Source organism: Macaca nemestrina, chromosome 11 (assembly GCF_043159975.1).
Source record: "Macaca nemestrina isolate mMacNem1 chromosome 11, mMacNem.hap1, whole genome shotgun sequence".
NCBI classification, from domain to species: domain Eukaryota; kingdom Metazoa; phylum Chordata; class Mammalia; order Primates; family Cercopithecidae; genus Macaca; species Macaca nemestrina.
Window position 1 is genome coordinate 72437867 of NC_092135.1, and position 18452 is coordinate 72456318.

General features: G+C 41.5%; 1 protein-coding gene and 1 non-coding gene across 6 annotated transcripts in view; both read right to left on the minus strand.

Annotated features, from left to right (window-relative positions):
• Positions 1 to 1100: 1100 nt before the first annotated feature.
• Positions 1101 to 18452, minus strand: part of LOC105483207 (WAS/WASL interacting protein family member 1) — a 120705-nt gene continuing 103353 nt past the window's right edge. For all 5 annotated transcript variants that reach the window (XM_011743931.2, XM_011743934.3, XM_011743933.3 and 2 more), the window contains 5 exons: positions 17028 to 17204; positions 13493 to 14263; positions 9682 to 9894; positions 8901 to 9014; positions 1101 to 4105 (listed from right to left, as the gene is read on the minus strand). In XM_011743931.2, the coding sequence (XP_011742233.1) occupies positions 4050 to 4105; positions 8901 to 9014; positions 9682 to 9894; positions 13493 to 14263; positions 17028 to 17204 (1331 nt within the window). In that variant the 3' untranslated portion in view covers positions 1101 to 4049. The remainder of the gene's footprint in view (positions 4106 to 8900; positions 9015 to 9681; positions 9895 to 13492; positions 14264 to 17027; positions 17205 to 18452) is intronic.
• Positions 8048 to 8110, minus strand: LOC112426977 (U7 small nuclear RNA). The gene has a single exon (XR_003018384.1). It is a non-coding gene; the product is annotated as a U7 small nuclear RNA (small nuclear RNA).

The following is an 18452-nucleotide window of genomic DNA, read 5'->3' on the forward strand; positions in this document are numbered from 1 at the left end:
AGAGAGGCAGGAAGGACTATGAAGATGGGACAGTACAGTGAGAAGTCACATTGTCCGTCATCAGTACATCATTTAGGGCCTTAAATTGCCCATCTGTGAGCCCAGACGGTTGGACTGGATGACCTCTGAGTGGGGTGACCACATGGCCCAATTTTCCAAGGCAACCCAGACTTATACCTGTTTTGCCACTGCAACTATTAGCACCGCTTCCACTCTCAAACATGTTCCATTGTGGATCATAAATTCTAAGGTCGCCCTATCTGTGAGGTTCTTTCTGGCCTTTACTTTCTGTTATTTCATACTGAACCCAATAATATTTCTTTGATGACTGAAGCATGATAAAATTTCATTTTCCAGGCCTGGAGGTACAGGGAGGACAGTAGGTGAGGTGGCCCTTACTTATGTAGAGGTTGCTTTGCATTTCTGATATGGATATTTTTTCAATCTAGGAGCTAGTGCTCCTTTCCTTTCAAAGTACACTAGTACATCCCCTTCTAGTGGATTTGGCTTCAGTTAATTTGGGATCATTATATAAATATTTGTTTCCGACTTCACACTAATAGTGGCTGCTCCTTATTGAGTGCTTACACTAAGGCTAAATGCTGAGTGCATTATCTCATTTAATGCATATATTAATGCTATAAGATAGTTCCTCACCTTATAGATAAGGAAACAGGTTTAGTGAAGTGACTTGCAAGTAAGAGCCAGGTCTTAAGCTCTTAGCCATTTTTCTATATTGAGATCTGTATATACACATACAGCAGATAATTAAGAAAGTTATCAGGCTCCTAAATTCCCATTGGCCTTCCCTGTATTTATCAGTATCCATGCCAGTCTTTGTCATTTCATCATCCATTGCTTCAGCCATCCATCTTTACCTCTTCGTAGAAACATCTGCCTCAAGTAAACAGATTTTGACTAAGATGCAGATTCTCAGAAAAAACGAAGATTGGATTAGCAAGTAGGTGCAATGAATACTTACTTATACAAACCTTTTTTTGTCTTTCTTTTCCACAGTTGAAAACAGAAAACAGACCCTTGTTTTTTGTTTATATTTACATAAACAATACTTAAAAGAAAAACCACCAGTTGACACCATATCATTCTGCTTTTTTTTTATTGTCTGGCTAACTTACAAAGATGCAGATGTCTAGGGGAGTCTCTACCCTACCATTTACACTATCCTGATGACACAGATACCAAAATGTGTCTGTTTACATAGTGCATGGCATGAAAAAAATGTTTTTCTTCCTCTACGGTCCTTGACTATAAGGAGGAAAAAATTAATTTCACGCCAACATTTTTTGGGAACTTTAACAATCATCCCATTTCTGCTACTAAAATAACAAAACTGGTATTACAATTTAAAATATAAAGACCTAACAGTTTTTACAAATATGCAAATAATCTGCTACTTAGACATAAAAAAAGTTGACTTCTTTTAAATCACAAAGTAAGGCACCATTGGATTAAACATTTCTCCTGGCTTTTACTAAATAATATGCATAGTGAAATAAATACTGAACACTGAGTTTTAATACTGTAATACATTTCAATATAAAATAAGAGGTGAATGTTAAAATACTGTATTACATGTTGAATACATTTATCTGAAAATTTTATGAAAAAAACACACATGTAAGCTCTGATTTCAGGGAAGAAAATATTCATTTTTGTAATTTTCCATAGTTTAAGATTTTACCACAGAACTTACTCAAAGTTTTAGATGCAATTAGGTTGCAAACTTTCAAAGAAAGGGTGTAGGTGTATTAATGAAACACTCACTTAAAACACTACATTCTAAAAGATCTCTATTCTGGATGAATGGCAACTTTGAGCTATGACCCTGTTTCAAATTTAGAATGGTACCTGCCAAGTTCAGATATGCAAAGGAATTGTCCAATTGTTACTACCCCTTATAAAATTCAGACCCACTTTCTTTGAGTCAGACTTTTCTCTGTCATATTTTCTAGGAAGGGGAAACTCCATCTTTTATGAAATGGGTCATTAGGCTTTATCACAGGGATGCTTTTCACTGTTGAAATCAGATAAAAGAATCCCAAATAAATGATGCTGCTAAATTACCAAACTGCTAGAGATTAACAAATTTTTTTAAAAAACCAACACTTTGCCAGGCTTGTTATACCTTATTATTTCTTGATTCTCTTTGAGTAAAAAGCCCAAATGACTGTATGGAAGAGAGGTGAATGGTCGATGAGAGAGGAAACACAGGTTCTCTAATGTACTACATCAGGACTTTGGCAAGGAAGTTATAAAAATATATTCAAATCAGTAACTTCATAATTTATTAGACATCCCATTTATTAGAACTCTAAGTTCTTTTGCTTTTATATAAATGAAACATTTATTCTATAAATAGAAATGTATTTTTCAGAATTTTCTTTGGGTTGGGTTCTTGTTAGCATCTCCCAGTAATACATGAATAACATACTGAAACCATGATACAATGTTTAGGTAGATATACATATACATATGTGGTCATGTGTTTTTAAAAAACAAGTAATGGTCATTTTAAACAAAACCATATAAAATATCTAAGTGGAAATATTTTTTCCCAACTCTATAGCTAGATTTAAAAGTCCCAGTAAAATTTTGTAAACAAAATCATGTAAGAAAAGGCAAGGCTGGCTCTTCCCTATGGTCCTTTAGTGGAGCTGTATTTGCATAGATCCTAGACAAATGATGCAAAACAAATTCCCTCCAATTTCCACTAGCAATCTCCCTAATTCGCTCAACCCTTACATAAGAATCAGATTTAGATTTTTAGAGTTTTACCCACCAACTCAAATCTGTTCCCTTCTTCTTCCATGTTTCTGATTTGACACCTTTCCCTGACTTTCTTCCCCTCCTACCAAGCCTTCCTAGTGTCTCCCAGCCTCAGGAACTTGCTCAGCCCGAGAGGAACAAAGGCTGCTTCCATTTCACAAGGCAGAAGTCCAACTGACAAGTGAGGGCGTGCGCCAGCTGGTTCTAAGCCCGGAAGTCCCGACAGGCTCTCCGTTTCTTTTCAGTGGCTTTATTCCACATGACTTTAGTAAATCGTACTCAATTAATTTCTGACCTTGGTACTTTGAAGCAACACTTGTATACAGATATTAAGGGAAGAGGGAAGATAAGAGAGCAAAATCGAAGGTCAAACTGTGTGTCAAACAAGGTACTGGGTCCTAATTTTATTTTTAGTTGCCTCTTGAATCGCTCAAGCCCATCTTGCCTTTTTTGTTTTTTAAACGAGGTTTCTGCACTAGCTTCCATCTTCCAGACTTATGCTGTCTAATCCAGTAGCCACCAGCCACATGTGGCCACTGAGCACTTAAAAATGTGACTAGTCCAAATGGAGATGTGCTACCAGTAAATGTAAAATACACTCTGGATTCTGAATATTCGGTACCAAAAGATAATATAAAATATCTCATTAAAAGTTTATGTTGATTACAGGTTGAAATACTTTGGATGCATATTAACTTCACTTGTTGAAAATATACTAGAAATGTTGAAGTTGTATATGGGGCTCACATTATATTTCTATTGGACAGCTCTGTCCTGGAGCTGAGCTCGGACTGCCAAAGATTGGACATCCTGTGACTGCAAAAGTTTCCTGTGAGCCCTTACTCAGCAGCTTGCTTAGGTGGTCTGTGGTTCATGGAAACAGACAGGAGGCCAAGCATGCGAAAAAGGAATGGGAGAAAACAGCTCTCAGGGACTTTAATAATTACAGTCTGTGGCAAATAAGCAGTGAATGTTTGGATTTGGTTGGTGGAAAGCTGGGATGCAATTCATCTCTGCCTATTACCACAAAAGCCTATCGACCCCGGTTGCAGCTGAAGCAAGCAATAGCCTGGAGAATAAACAATATGAAAAGCTAGGTGCATTTCTTACCGATTCCCACGCACACACGCATATTCCCACTCACCCTCCCATCTTTTCTCCTGCCCATACATGGGGCACAAGGGAAGAAGCGGGGAGGAGGGTGTGCAGTTCTTAGCAACAGAAGCAGCTCTTGAGCTTGGGTAGAGAAGAGCAGGCAAAGATCACCTCGGGATGGGAGGGAGTGGTGGGGCACCCCTTTCTCTTCGGTTGGATCCACCTTGGTGAAAAAACAGACAAAATATAATTTTGGTTAGAAAGCTTATGTTCTCATTGTGGAAACTCGGGGATGGTTGCATGGGTACCAACTACCTCATCCCTATGACCAGGGCTGTCAGCTAACTGGCATATGTTGTGGATGAGAAGTGAGAGGTGAAAAGAAGCAAGTAATGTTCTGAATAAACATCATGGTGGATGATCCACCACTGGCTCCCAAGTACTTGTACAAAGTTAAAAAAATCATTTTCTTCTTATCACAGTGTGTGTTTATTATAGATTTAGAAAATATGGATGAGTAAAAACAAAGAACTCACCCATTCCTCCAGCACCCAGAGATAACCAATTACGTGTATATTTTTTATTTAGGAACAGTTCCCCGTTTTCTTCCAGAAATAAGATCATGTAATCAGTTTGAACATCTTTCAAAGGCATTACTCTTTGCAAAGATTATTAATGACAGACTGTATTCCAAAATATGAGTACACTACAGTCTACCTAGTCAATTCCCTTTTGTTGGGCATTTAGGTATCTTCTAATTAAAAATGAGAAAGCTTTTCTGACAGTAGCCATCCTAATGGGTGTAAAGTTGTATCTCACTATAGTTTTATTTGCAGTTCCCTAAAAATCAGTGATGTTGAGCATCTTTTCAAGTGCTCTATCAATGTGTTCTTTTAAAAGTTATTTATGGCCCTGTTGCGGTGGCTCACACCTGTATCCCCAGCACTTTGGGAGGCTGAGGAGGGAGAATGGTTTGAGCTCAGGAGTTCGAGACCAGCCTGGGCAACATAGCAAAACCCCGTCTCCAAAAAATTAGCCAGGCAGGTTGGTGCGTGCCTCTCCCATAGTCCCAGCTACCCAGGAGGCTGTGGTGGGAGGATCACTTGAACCTGGGAGGTCAAGGCTGCAATGAGCCAAGATTGTGCCGCTGTACTCCAGCATGGGTGACAGAGTGAGACCCTGTCTCAAAAACAAAACGAAACCAAAAACCAAGCTATTCATGGGCTATCAGTCCACTGTAACTAGGCTTAAAACCCATTCACATAAAAAAAATTCATTTACTACACAAACATTTGTTGAGAAATTTTTTTTTTTTTTTTTTTTTTTTTTTTTTTTGAGATGGAGTCTTGCTCTGTCACCCAGGCTGGAGTGCAGTGGCCGGATCTCAGCTCACTGCAAGCTTTGCCTCCCGGATTCACGCCATTCTCCTGCCTCAGCCTCCCAAGTAGCTGGGACTACAGGCGCCCGCCACCTCGCCCGGCTAGTTTTTTTTTTTGTATTTTTTAGTAGAGTCGGGGTTTCATTGTGTTAGCCAGGATGGTCTCGATCTCCTGACCTCGTGATCCACCCGTCTTGGCCTCCCAAAGTGCTGGGATTACAGGCTTGAGCCACCGCACCCAGCCTTGTTGAGAATTTAACAGGTGTTCGGCATGAGGTCAGGTGCTCAGATGCTGTGAACAGGTCCACCCGGTGCACGTGTCAATCAGGTAGGTCTGCTCTAACCACTACTCTTGAGACTCAGTGGGCTGGAACTGGCAGATTCCTCAGTAGTGATCTTGATAGGGACCCTACTAGTCCACTTAGGGATTTCTGAGAAAGAACCAAATTTCTGAGCAAGGAAAGGAGTTAGGAGAAAACACTGAAAGAGGCGCCTCTTCCTCTCACCATCCCAACCAAATATTTTCTTGGGCAGGCATCTGAGAAAAGACTCATCTGGATGTAAACCAGACACCTATCATGGAGCCCTGACCATCAACTGACCGGCCACAAGTGGTTAGTAGAATGAGGGCTGGCCTAGTCCAAAGCTGTAATTAGAGTACACTCCAAGTGCATTCGGTACTGCTCAGGGCTGTCTGGGTGTGCTCTCAGGCTGTGGGCTGGGAGGCTGAGGTCGCTGCAGAGCAGAGGAAAACTTGGTACTCGACAGTGCCTTATTTATTTTTGTTAGATGATACATTATCATTATAAAATATTAAACATGCCTAATGCTGGAAATATTTAAGGCAAATGTAGAAAAAAATTTTGGTAGACGGCGGAAATTAATTCACCAATTTAAAAACTACTTTAAGGCTAGGTGTGGTAGCTCATGCCTATAATCCAGTGCTTTGGGAGGTTAAGGCAGGGGACTACTTGAGGCCAGAAGCTCAAGACCAGCCTGGGCGACACAGAGATATCCTGTCTCTATAAGAACATTTTTAAAAAGAAATGCTTGAAAATGCCCTTTATGTTTCAGGCTCTGTGCCCCTCAAGGAAGATGCAACAGTGAGCAGGACACAGTTCTAGTCCTTACACTGCCTACTTGAGTCTTAAAGGAGGATGGGAGAAGAAATAGGCTTAGCTATTACATTAAAAATCTAGAGGGTACAGGGAAGATGGTCTGTTACCAATTTAAAAACACAAATAATATTTAGAATAAGAGGAAAATAATAAGTCAGAAAAAATATTTAGAGTCTATATGAACAACTCCTTAAAGTCAATTCGTTTATTGGTGCCCAAGAAGGAAGAAGGGTTGTACTCTTATCAAACAGAAGCCCTTCTTCTGGTGAACACGTACACACACACACACACAGAGCATTCAAAGATACCTGTCCCATGTGAAAACTTACTTTCCACTAAACATTTTTCTTTTCTTTTTTTTTTTTTTTTTGAGATGGAGTTTCGCTCTTCTTGCCCAGGCTGGAGTGCAATGGTGTGAATTCTGCTCACTGCAACCTCCGCCTCCTGGGTTCAAGGAATTCTCCTGCCTCAGCCTCCTGAGTAGCTAGGATTACAGGCATGTGCCGCTATGCCCAGGTAATTTTGTATTTTTAGTAGATACAGGTTTTCTCCATGTTGGTCAGGCTGGTCTCGAACTCCGGACCTCAAGTTATCCGCCCACCTTGGCCTCCCAAAGTGCTGGCATTACAGGCGTGAGCCACTGTGCCTGGTCTTCACTAAAAATTTCAATCATCAACTCTTGTATAATGATTTTATTACAGCTATACCTCTTCATTAGGTATTGTCTATGAATGCAGTCTTCCACATAAACAAATTTTTCCAGGAATTAAAGTTTTCCTTTTAAGCAGTAGTATTCTGTTTTCTTCTAGCATTGTCCATGGAAAATTTCCTATATTTTCTAACTCTTTAAATTTTTCTACAGAGGCACAAAGCACAGGTTAACTCAATTAATTTAATCCCATTTAACCCAATAGAAATTTAACCCAACAGAAACATCTGGTGTTGTCCTGCGCTGTAACACACAGCACAGCCATGTTCCTGTCTCCTCCTCTGACCTGGGACTGCCATCTGTCACTTCTCTCCCATGTCAGTGATTTTGCTTCTCACTAGTCTTAACTTTAGCTGTTACTAATCTCCTATAAGGTTTGGAACCAACCAACCAAAAATTACTTTAAACTGTGTTAGAAAACAATCAGTAGGCTCTGAGTAGGTATAAGAAGCTCTGCTAGGGAGTGAGGCCATGGCTAGGGGTGTTGTGATGTATTTGACTTATTAGGTTATATTTTCTCTATTTCTGGTTTGAGAATTTGGCTCTGAGGCTAAGGCTGCCACGAACCCCAGCCTCATGGGTGACATACGCATATTTCATGCTAATTCTTTCTTCATTGTATATATTTATTGTTGCTGCTGTTGTTTTTTTTTTTGAGACGAAGTCTTGCTCTGTTGCCCAGGCTGGAGTGCAATGGTGCGATCTCGGCTCACTGCAACCTCTACCTCCCGGGTTCAAGCGATTCTCCTGCCTCAGCAACTGAGTAGCTGGGATTACAGGCGCACACCACCATGCCCGGCTAATTTTTGTATTTTTAGTAGAGATGGGGTTTCGCCATGTTGGTCAGGCTGGTCTCGAACTACTGACCTCATGATCTGCCTGCCTCAGCCTCCCAAAGTGCTGGTATTACAAGCGTGAGCCACCGTGCCTGGCTATTGTGTTTTTTTAAAAGTAAATTTAAGAGGCTTTCCAGCAAAACCCTGGAAAGCCTGCTAGACAAATTCTGAAAGAGCTGTAATACTTCCTATACATTTAATGTTATAAAATTCCAGTTTGTCTATTTTCCCTTCTTGTTGACACCCTTTTTCAATGGAGGAAAAGCAATTTACTTCCTTATGGTAGCATGACCTACATTACCAGAACAACAGAAATAATTTAAATGTCCATGGTAATGGTAAATTACTATATGCTGAAATAAAAACCATGTGATAACATGGTCACTATTTACTAAGCAATGTTATGTAAACCCCGCCACAAAACTATACACTGTCATTATAACTACATAAAAAATCAGAATTATATGGATAAAAAATTGGATGAGAATCTGGTAAAATGAAAATATCTATTATGTAGAGAGATTTTGGATATATTTACATTTTCATGTAATGCTCTGTAAAGCTATGATTATCATATGTTTGAAAGATCAAGGCAGTTACAGGGAGTTTTTGTTATAATTAATCAGACATTATGCCAATTTCAAACTAGAAGGAATATAAGATGGCTCTACTTGTACTGTCTCAGGAAGATGAAAACGGAGGATGATCGTCCAAAGAAGCAAAATAATAAAATTTAATACTAGCAAACCATGGTATTTTGAGTTTGTAATGACACATTAAAATAACTGTTTCTCATATGCATTCTGGGCATCTGCAATTTCCTCACTGCCTGTGGAAGGGGAATTTACTAGAATGTAGATGGCTCCAAAAGGTTCTCTACCCCACTCCAGGCAAGAGGCCTGGACTTTCTATACAGCCCGAGTGTCACTCAGGCTATTCAAGCATGAATCTTCAAAAACCTTGGCAGAAATACTCACTCCGGCTTTCGTTTCTTGCCAATTTGCTGGGATAACTTTTGGTCGTTTGTACATATGGCTCTGGAGGTGGCAAATCGGAAATTGGATGGAAGTAGAATCTGCTTTCCCACTCATCTGGGAAGAGAAACAAGCAGTATCTTCAGTGACAGACAATCTGCTATGAAGACTTACGTAACGAAAGGCACAGAATGAAACAGAGAGAACCACAGACATCAGTGCTAGTTTTTATGCCTAGAAGTTTACAGAAAAGCTGGAAGTGCTGCAAAGGTCACGAATTAGTACACTAACGTATATACAAACCTGCAAATCAAAGCAAAGTGGTTTTAATGAGAGTGATTAGGATCCAGCCAGTCCCTCTTAGGAGCTGGCGGCTAAGGTATAGGACACCTTTTTCCCCATTGATAACAATGGCAGAGATAGGCAGTTCAACATGTGCAGGCCATCGGGCCTCTTACCTACAGTGAACTGTTTAGAAATGTACATAAGAAGAAGCTATTAAAAGATACTTTTCAGAATCCTGGAATCTCTGGAAAGTTAACTAAAATGAGACCCAAACAAAGAACAGATCAGGGAAAAATGATCTGCCTTTTTGGGAAGTGGGGAAGGGGGATTACTAATTTTAATTTGAAATCACTGTGGGCCTTAGGGTTAGTTAGATCAGTGCAATGGAGTGTGATAATGATGGAACAAGAAATTAAACGCAAACAAGCAAACCACATATACAAACAGATTTACCATTTAGTTGCTGCCCTATAGCCCAGGGAGTCGGACCACACCTCACCTTCACATGGAGAGTCTTGGAAGCCATTTCTAATAGATGTTGATGGTGGAGGTGGGGGAGGTGCCCCAGCACTGGGCCTGTCAGGAGGAAGGGGAGGCCTGGGTCCACTCCTTGGACTGTCTACTCCACTCCTGGATGGCAACTGAGGGGTGGCAGGCAGGGCCCGAGACGTGCTGCCGTTTCTGCTTATTGGAGGAGGTGGTGGGAGGGGGCCTGGAGCAAAAAAAGACACGTAGTGCAGAACCTTATATCCATATTCCATCACCGTAGTCACCATTAGTGTACAGCTGATGGGGACCTGCTGGACACATGCCCTTTAATTAGGGTGGAGATTTTCTAGGGTATTTGGCTGAGAAATGAGTAAACACAGAAACACAAAAAATGCATGTGTACACATGTATATGCAAAACAAGTGCATACTGATAGCTAAATGGGTGTTTTGGCTTTGAATTAGCACTGAGATTGGAGATGGCACAGTGAAACTGAAAACAGGTGAAAATCTGTTTATACTGACAACCATATAATTAAAAAAAATTTTACAATCCTTTAAAGAGCTATTGAACTAATTACTGTGACATGATGAAATAATTTTTTAAAAAAGAATAAGATAGTTATGAAATTATTTTAGGTCTTGAGAAGAATGAGGTTCTTTAAATGCAGTTTTGTTGTTAATTACAGAAGCACGTTTCTGTGATGCATATGATCTGTTTCCAGGCAGAAGTGGCATCAGGAAACCAAATACCAGTCATCTTGAGAGCAGTAGGAGTTTCTTCTTGGTTCTTCCTCTTTGGGGAGGCAGATGAACACAGGAAGTGACAAACAGCTAATCAACATCCATGGCTATAAATGCTAATGTGAATCTTGACCTTGAGCAAGCTGGTACCCTATGGAACTTGGTTTCCTAGTTGTAAAAGAGTGCCACATGGTCACCTGTCTCACAGCACTGCTGCCAGGAAAAACTAGTGAAAATGCAAATAAAAAATACTATGTAAGTACTTGAAACCATTTTTAAAAAATGTAGCAATATGGTATAACCATAAGTTTTTAAGTTTCTAAAGAAAAATTCAAAGTAAATTATTTTTGATAATACAAAAGAAAACCTTGCTTTTCCTATCCTCCAAATGCAGGGGCTATTTGAGTAGTAAGTAAACTAAAAAAACAAAACTAAAAACTTGAGCATTTTCCAATGTAAATCAAAATGGCCTTAGTAATTATTCCTGATCTTCAGCAGTGGGTTCCACTTGTAAGATGCTGACATTTTATGTGAATACAATATCTGACGGTGCTATAAATAAATATCTTATTAGCTATAGATTCAGAATCCAATTAGGAACCTTAACCTGAACAACCTGCCCACTGCAGATATCCCTGACAGAAAGTCTTGGCTCCAACATTTTATGGCGGTGGGAGGCACTGTCCAGCCCTGATTGGTCTCTCAAGGAGTCTTCAGTGCCTCACCTGGGAGTGGTTATTTATTACCCTATCTGCTTGTCATTGCTGGAGTCCCAGGCAGCAAGAGTTGATTTATTGAGGAAAAATGTCTCATTTGCTGTGGGTTTGACTTCATTGGTGATACCACCACACAACTGTCACTACATGCAAACTCGACTTTCAATATTATGGGGCCCTGTACTATATAACTTCATCTCTTTTTCTTTTTAAAGTAAATGGTCCTGTTCATGTTCCTAACTCTCCAACCTCATGGCTCCCTGCTCCAAATCCTGACAGGCACAATAGAAAAGAAAACAGATTTCTATTTCCCACTGGCAGAATAACAGAAATGATCATTTATTGAATATAACTACATGCCAGGAAATAAGATAACCACTATCCATGCTTGTCTCGTTTAATTCTTACAACTCTGAGAGGTACAGGGACAGGAGACAAGGCCTCAGAGGTTTTGGAAGCTTAAAAAGCTCATCAGAAGACTGAGTGGAGGAGCCAGGATCTGACTCCAAATCTGTCAGATTCCAAGGCCCACTCCTGTAACACTGAAGCCAAATGACTCAGAATACACAGGGCCTGTGATGAACTCTCATATGCTCCTTGTGGGAATGTAAATTGGTAGGAAATTTCTGGAAGGCAATTTGCCAGTACCTATGAAATCCGTAGTTTACTATGCACACTCACTGGCCTAGATATTCCACTTATAGGAATTCATCCAAAGGAAATACAGAGATGTGTACACATATTTTGCTACAAAAATGTATCACTGCATTATCTGCACCAGGAAAAATCTAGAGATGGCCCATATGACCAGGTGAGGGGATTGGTTAAATAAATCAAGGTACATCTGTAGGATTTAATATTAGGTAGCTGTTAAAAGTCAGGCTGTAGAAGAATAATCGTATCACTAAACATTAATGAGATACTAGTAAATAAAAAGCAAATTAGCAAACAATATATGTAGTGTGATACCAAGTTTGTAAAAACATATATGCATTTTAAAAAGACTGAAAGGACACAATAAAAAAAAGTTATCAATGACTATTTCTGGATGGTGGTGGTAGAAGGATTACAGATAATTTTAATTTTCTTTATATTTTTCAGTATTTCGATAATAAACAAGTATGACTTACGTAATCAAAAGAAACAATAAATGTTGTATGTCAATGCTTGTCATATTTTGGGGAAGATTTAATCTGCTGACTCATCCATTTGGTAGGGCCACGGCACAATGGTTTCAAGGTGTGGTTCTCACATTCTGCTGCACACTATAATCACCAGGGAGCTTTTAAATATCCCGATTCCCAGTCTGCACCCCAGACCAATTATACCAGAGACTCTGGGAAGGGACCCAGGCATTCGTGGTTTTTAAAGCTCCATAGATGATTCCAGTATGTGAGCAAGTTTAAAGAATGGTGATTATGAGGTTCCTGAGGTCACAGGGTCAAAGGTCTCTTATCTCTGCGTAAAGGAAAAAAATGCCCCATTTCCAGACATAAGGTCTGTATGATGAGATTAAATTTGAAAAGTGGGTGGTTCTACCGAGTTCATCCATAACCACTGTAAAACGCATCAAGTGAGTGTACTCTACTAAAAATGCCTATTATAATTCGGAGAGGGCAAACTCTAGGCAATCCTTGCGTTTTCTTTCATACTCTGAAAGTTTGTCCCTCAGATCAAGGTTTCTCAACCTTTCCAACCGCATTGGAAAGGTCTCAGATGGGCTTCAGCAGGCTCTTCAAGCCATGTGACAGCATGCAGATTTTGAGTTTATGCCTGAGTATTTTTGTAAAGATAGTCTATACCTTTGATTCTCCAAGGGATTTATGTACCAGAGATGTTAACAAAGAGCAAAATGGACTTTTTAAACATTTGTCTTTAATGAACAGGGAAATGGCCTCAAAGCCTGGCTAATGAATAGAGAAGTACAGAAGTTCATTAGCTCTTGAAAATCTTCCCCTGTTGTTGGAGTAATGGAGCCCTCCTGCAGGAGGTGGGGACTTATTTTCCCAAGTAAGACCACTGGAATTCTCTCTAGGGAGGCAGGGTAGTGGGCTGGCAAGTACACTTTACAGATGGAAGACGAAAGTTCTTGCCTCTTCTTTATTAACTAGCTCGTGACCATTTAACTTCATTGGCTACTCAGTGTCCTCATCGCTAAAACACCAACAGAAATATTGGTCCCACTTTCCTCAGGGATTTACACGAGGTCACGATCACATGTGTCGCGTGCCACTTAAAAGCACAAAGCAGTCTTAGAGTTTACTTATGCCTGCTCTTGTAAAGACTATCTTGACTGACAGCATTATTAGTACATTTGGGCAGGCTGGGTTTTGGAAGCGACTCACCCCACGTCTTGTCATACCTGATCGGCCTGGCGGGTCCCTCACTGGAGGTGGGGGTCTCTCGCTGGGCGGGGGAGGAAGAGGACCTGAACGTCCTGGCGAAGGTAAGGGGGGCGTGGACGAAGTGAGGGACAGATTCCGCTGTGGGAGTCTTGGGGTTTCGTCATTGCCGCTGGAACTTGGAGGCAGGGGAGGCGGCCCGGGCCTGCTGGGAGGTGGCGGCGGCGGTGGGGCCTGTGAGGAGGAGGAAGGCCGCGGAGTGGAAGGCACTGGAGGCTTGTTGTTCTGAGGAGGAGGAGGGGGAACCGCTTCCCTGTGGATGGAGGGCCTGTTGCCTACTGGAGGAGGTGGCGGAGGGGGTTTGTCATCCAAGGCCCTGCTGGGCGTAGGCGGCAGGGGAGGCCGGTTGGAGAAGGGCGAGGAGGAGCTCAAGGGAGACTGACGTATTGAGCCTCCTCCCAAAGCAGCGCCGCGGTTTCCAGGGAAAGGGGGAGGAGTGGGCCCGGGGCCGGGCTGCCTCGGGCCTCCGGGCACTGGTGGGGACCCCCGGTTGTGCAGACTTGATTGAATGGGTCTTGGAGTACTAGGTACTGGAGGGGGGATGCTATCAGGCTTTGAGCCCAGGTCGGGCCTTGGGGGCGGCATTCGGTTCCTCTGAGGCTCTGGGGGACCACTTCTGTAGACTGGAGAAGGCACAGGAAACCTCCCTGGGCCACTTGGGGGTGAAAAGGGTTTGGCAGATGTGGATCTTCCTCCCGGTGGCAACATGGGTGGTCGGCTTCCTCCAGAATCTGAAAAACAGGAAAACAAACATCCAGTTAGGAAATCAGGAACCCTAAAGAAATCAGAGAGCTAGAGTCTGTTCCCAGTGACTGGAAGTCCCTTCCTCAGAGGGCTATAAAATAGAGGAAACTATTATTTATATAAATTGGGTTTTGTGTGTGTGGTCCTTCCTGGGAGCAGAAAATCGACCGTAGCTCTATTTACCTGCGAGTCCCAAATTCTACAGCCCATCAGCTTTCAAAAGGAGTCTGGAAAGATCTATGTAAAGTATTATGTATAGATAAGAGCCAGGATGAAGCGGAGGAGAGTTCTGGTGAGATGCCTATTCATTATGAGAGGACAAGAACAAGATGGCATTGGTAGAATCATGATTTTCATTTTTCCCCATCACCATCTCTGTCCCCCAGCTCTTGTACCTCTCAGTTTTGAAAATAAGTCAGCTGTTTTAGGTGAAAAAATTAATTATCCCAATGTAAATCTCCATATGTGAGGGCTTATCTAGTACCTGTGAAGAGAAATGCCCAAGAAAATGTGGAAAAATATAAGGGGAAAAACATAAGGAAAGAGTTATGACTGCAATAAGAAAAAACTAAGAAAGGAAAAAGAAACCATCATATAGAGTTTAATTGGAAGAGCTGACACCAGTGGATGGAATTCATCTACAAAGAAGCAGGCAACTACACAACTTTTTTTTTCTTACCACGTCAACCTCTGCTTCAATATTGGCAGGACAGAACAATCCTATAACTGCTCTGGTTCAACAAGAGAGAAACTAAAGGGGAACCAAAGAGATGGGAAATTTCAAACCACCATCCCAGAATCTCTTGGAAATCAAGGTAATTCTGGAAAAAAAAAAATCTACCCTTCAATTATGAGTTCATAAACATACCAAATAATTTTGAGCTCTTGCTATACACCTGCCATTAATCTAGAGACCAGAGACAGAGGAGTAAACAGAATAGACAAGATTCTGCATTCCTGTAGTTTACATTCTTATGGGGGGGAGATAAACAATAAACCAGGAAATAAATACTTTCAGATAATTATATGTACTAAAAAGACACTAAAATAGGCTGATGAGATCAAGAGTGCTTGGAGAGGCCAGGGTGCATGGAGTGCCTGGGGACAGCTCTTCTGAGAATGTGACATGTGAGCTGAGGCCTGACAAGAAGGAGTCGGCCATGGAAAGATGAGGAAGACCAGCACTTCAGGCAGGGGGCCAGCAGGTGCAGAGGCCCTGAGGTGGGAAAGAGCTTTAAGTTCAAAAACTGGCCCGTGTGCCCCAGGCAGAGTGAGAATGGGAGAGATCCATGGGAAGCGGAGCCTGAATGGCCAACAGGGGTGAGTCACAAGGAGCCCTGCAGGACAGAAGGGGTTCCGATTTTGTCTAAGGCATAGGAAAAAAGCATTTGGACAGATGTATACAGTGGAGTATCATGAACTTAAGAGAGAACTTTTTCTTTCTTTCTTTTTTTTTTTTTTTGAGACAGGGTCTCCTCTGTTGCCCAGGCTGGAGTGCAGTGGTGCGATCATGGCTCACTGCAGCTTCAACTTCCCGGGTTCAGAAAATCCTCCCACCTCAGCCTCCTGGGTAGCTGGGACTACAGGCAAGAGCCCCCATGCCCACTAATTTTTTGTGTTTTTTAGTAGAGACAGGATTTTGCCACGTTCCCCAGGCTGTTCTTGAATTTTTGGGCTTCAGCCATCTGCCCACCTCAACCTCCCAAAGTGCTGGGATTATAGGTGCGAGCCACCATGCCTGGCCCATTTTATTATTTTATTTTTCTTTGTCTTTTGCCTTAATTTCTTCACCTGTTGTTAAAGTACTAAACGTATACATTTATCAGCTGCCTTAAATCCTTTTGGTGAGTTTTAAATAAATTTAAATTCAAATTTAAATGGTGGTCTGGCAAGAGAGAACCTCTCATGTAATTGAGTTTCTCTCTAGATTTGGACCATTCAGTGATAAAATAGTAGGCTAACCCTGAGGATTCAGTGATTCCATATTCATGTAAATGTGAGAATTTCATTCCTTCCCAGACGACATCTTATAAAAGGTCTTAAAAAGAAAATTATTGTAACATGATCAACATTACAAAAGCAGTTTTATGGTAAAATTTCTTGAGTTTCTGTAGTAGTCGGGAGAGAGCCTCATGCCTCTGCGAAGTTTTTTATTTAGGCATTCATGAGCAAGTTCAGCTTTTCTCTACCATCAAGTTCATAGACAATCATGAAGGACTCATGTCCATGGCTTCCTGCAGAGACTCCTGAGAACCACTGGCACTGAAATACCAAATGTCTGTCATGCAAAACACTTTTTCAGATTTAGTGAGATTTGTAATCATATTCCACAAGACGTGCTCCATCGTGTTTGAAAAGCGGCTCACAAGTATTTACTCTACTAGACAGCTGGGCTACCTCACAAAGAAAGCTGAATCTGTCAGGTCACCAGGCAGATTTCCAGGGCCAGCAAGTTCTATTTGCTCCTCCCTTTTCTTCCCACTCCAGCTAACCCTTTAGAAAAGTAAAAAAAAAAGTACAGGTTACCCCCAAAGACACTGGGTGAAAATTTCATAGTTCTGTGTAGCTGTCTGATCCTGGTTAATAATAATAATAAAGCCTAAATTGAGTCTCTTATAAAACAGTGGTAATATTTCAAACAATGTACAATATTTTAGTAAGGGCGAAGAGCCTTAGGGGCTATGACCAGCCTCCAAACTGCCAAACTCTGTCTTGTCTTCAGTTACTCAGAGACAGGGAAACTCTCCTTACCATTATCCCTGTTGGCCGTGGATCTTAGCTTCGGCATTCCAGCCTGGAACAGTCCTCCCAGACCTGGAGGTCCGCCCCCTCCAAAACTTCCACCGCCTCCGCCACCACCTCCTCCGCCAAATCCGCCGCCTCCACCAAAGCCACCACCACCACTTCCAGCACCAGCTCCTTTAGGTTCTGCAGAAGAAGAAACACCCGCCAGAGTATGCCCCCTGGTCTGGCCCAGGTAAACCATAAAACAACAGTACAACAGGGAGCTGGCCGGCTCTGGGCCGCCAGTGGACAACTGGGATTTCTTCATTAAAATGCAGGATTTTAAGAGTTCCCTCAGCTCAGTCAGAACTGCCCGCTCCAGGCAGTCCCAGGCCCAGTGGTGGAAGAAACGAAAATAAAGGATGATTTGTTCCCACACTCCCCACTTGACTGGCTGCCACATGGGTCAATATCTATTTGTTCCGTATCCTAAGATTTGGCAAATAGAAAAATCTTCAGGCTGGTTGCAGTGGCTCACACCTGTAATCTCAGCACTTTGGGAGGTTGAGGTGGGAGGATTGTTTGTGCCAGGGAGGTCAAGGCTGTAGGGAGCCAAGACTGTGCCACTGTACTCCAGCGTGGGCAACAGAGTGAGACCCTGTCTCAATAAAAAGGATCTTCAAAGAAAGAGGGTCCCAAGGGAGGAGGAGATGCCATAAAAGGTGAGAAGAAACGAAAGAGTTAAAAAGACAAGAAAATAAAATATCTCATAATTTCACAAATATACAAATATCCAGGCTGGGCACAGTGGCTCACACCTATAATACCAGCACTTTGGGAGGCTGAGACTGGAGGACAGCTTGGGCCCCAGGAGTTTGAGACCACCCTGGGCAACAAAGTGAGACCTCATCTCTATGAAAATAAACAACAACAAAAAAATGTCACCAGGCATGGTGTTGCACACCTGTAGTCCCAGCTACTTAAGAGGCTGAGGTGTGAGGGTCACTTGAACCCACCGAGGCTGCAGTGAACTATGACTGCACCACTGCACTCCAGCAAATAAACAAACAAAAAACACTAAGCAAATATCCATTATTGAGTTATACTTTTTCCTGGCAGTATTTTTCATTTTATGTGTTTTTTCTTAAAATTAAGAACAAATTCACTATGCAGTATTAAGCCTGCTTTTTTCACTTAACACTTTGTTAGCACTTCTTGTGTCATACTCTTTGAAAACATGAGTTTAAAGGATTGTATTGTATTGCAGAACATGAATGTATTACATTAAAATTTATTTAACTACTCATTTGATGGCCTTTTAGATTGCTATTAATTTTTTAGTATCATGAAGCCCAATTGTAGGCTTTAGTAATTTAAACATTCTTTGCATTTTGAGAGGGTATAAAGATCTTGTTTTATTTTGAATTTATCTGCAAAAAATTGTGAAAGATT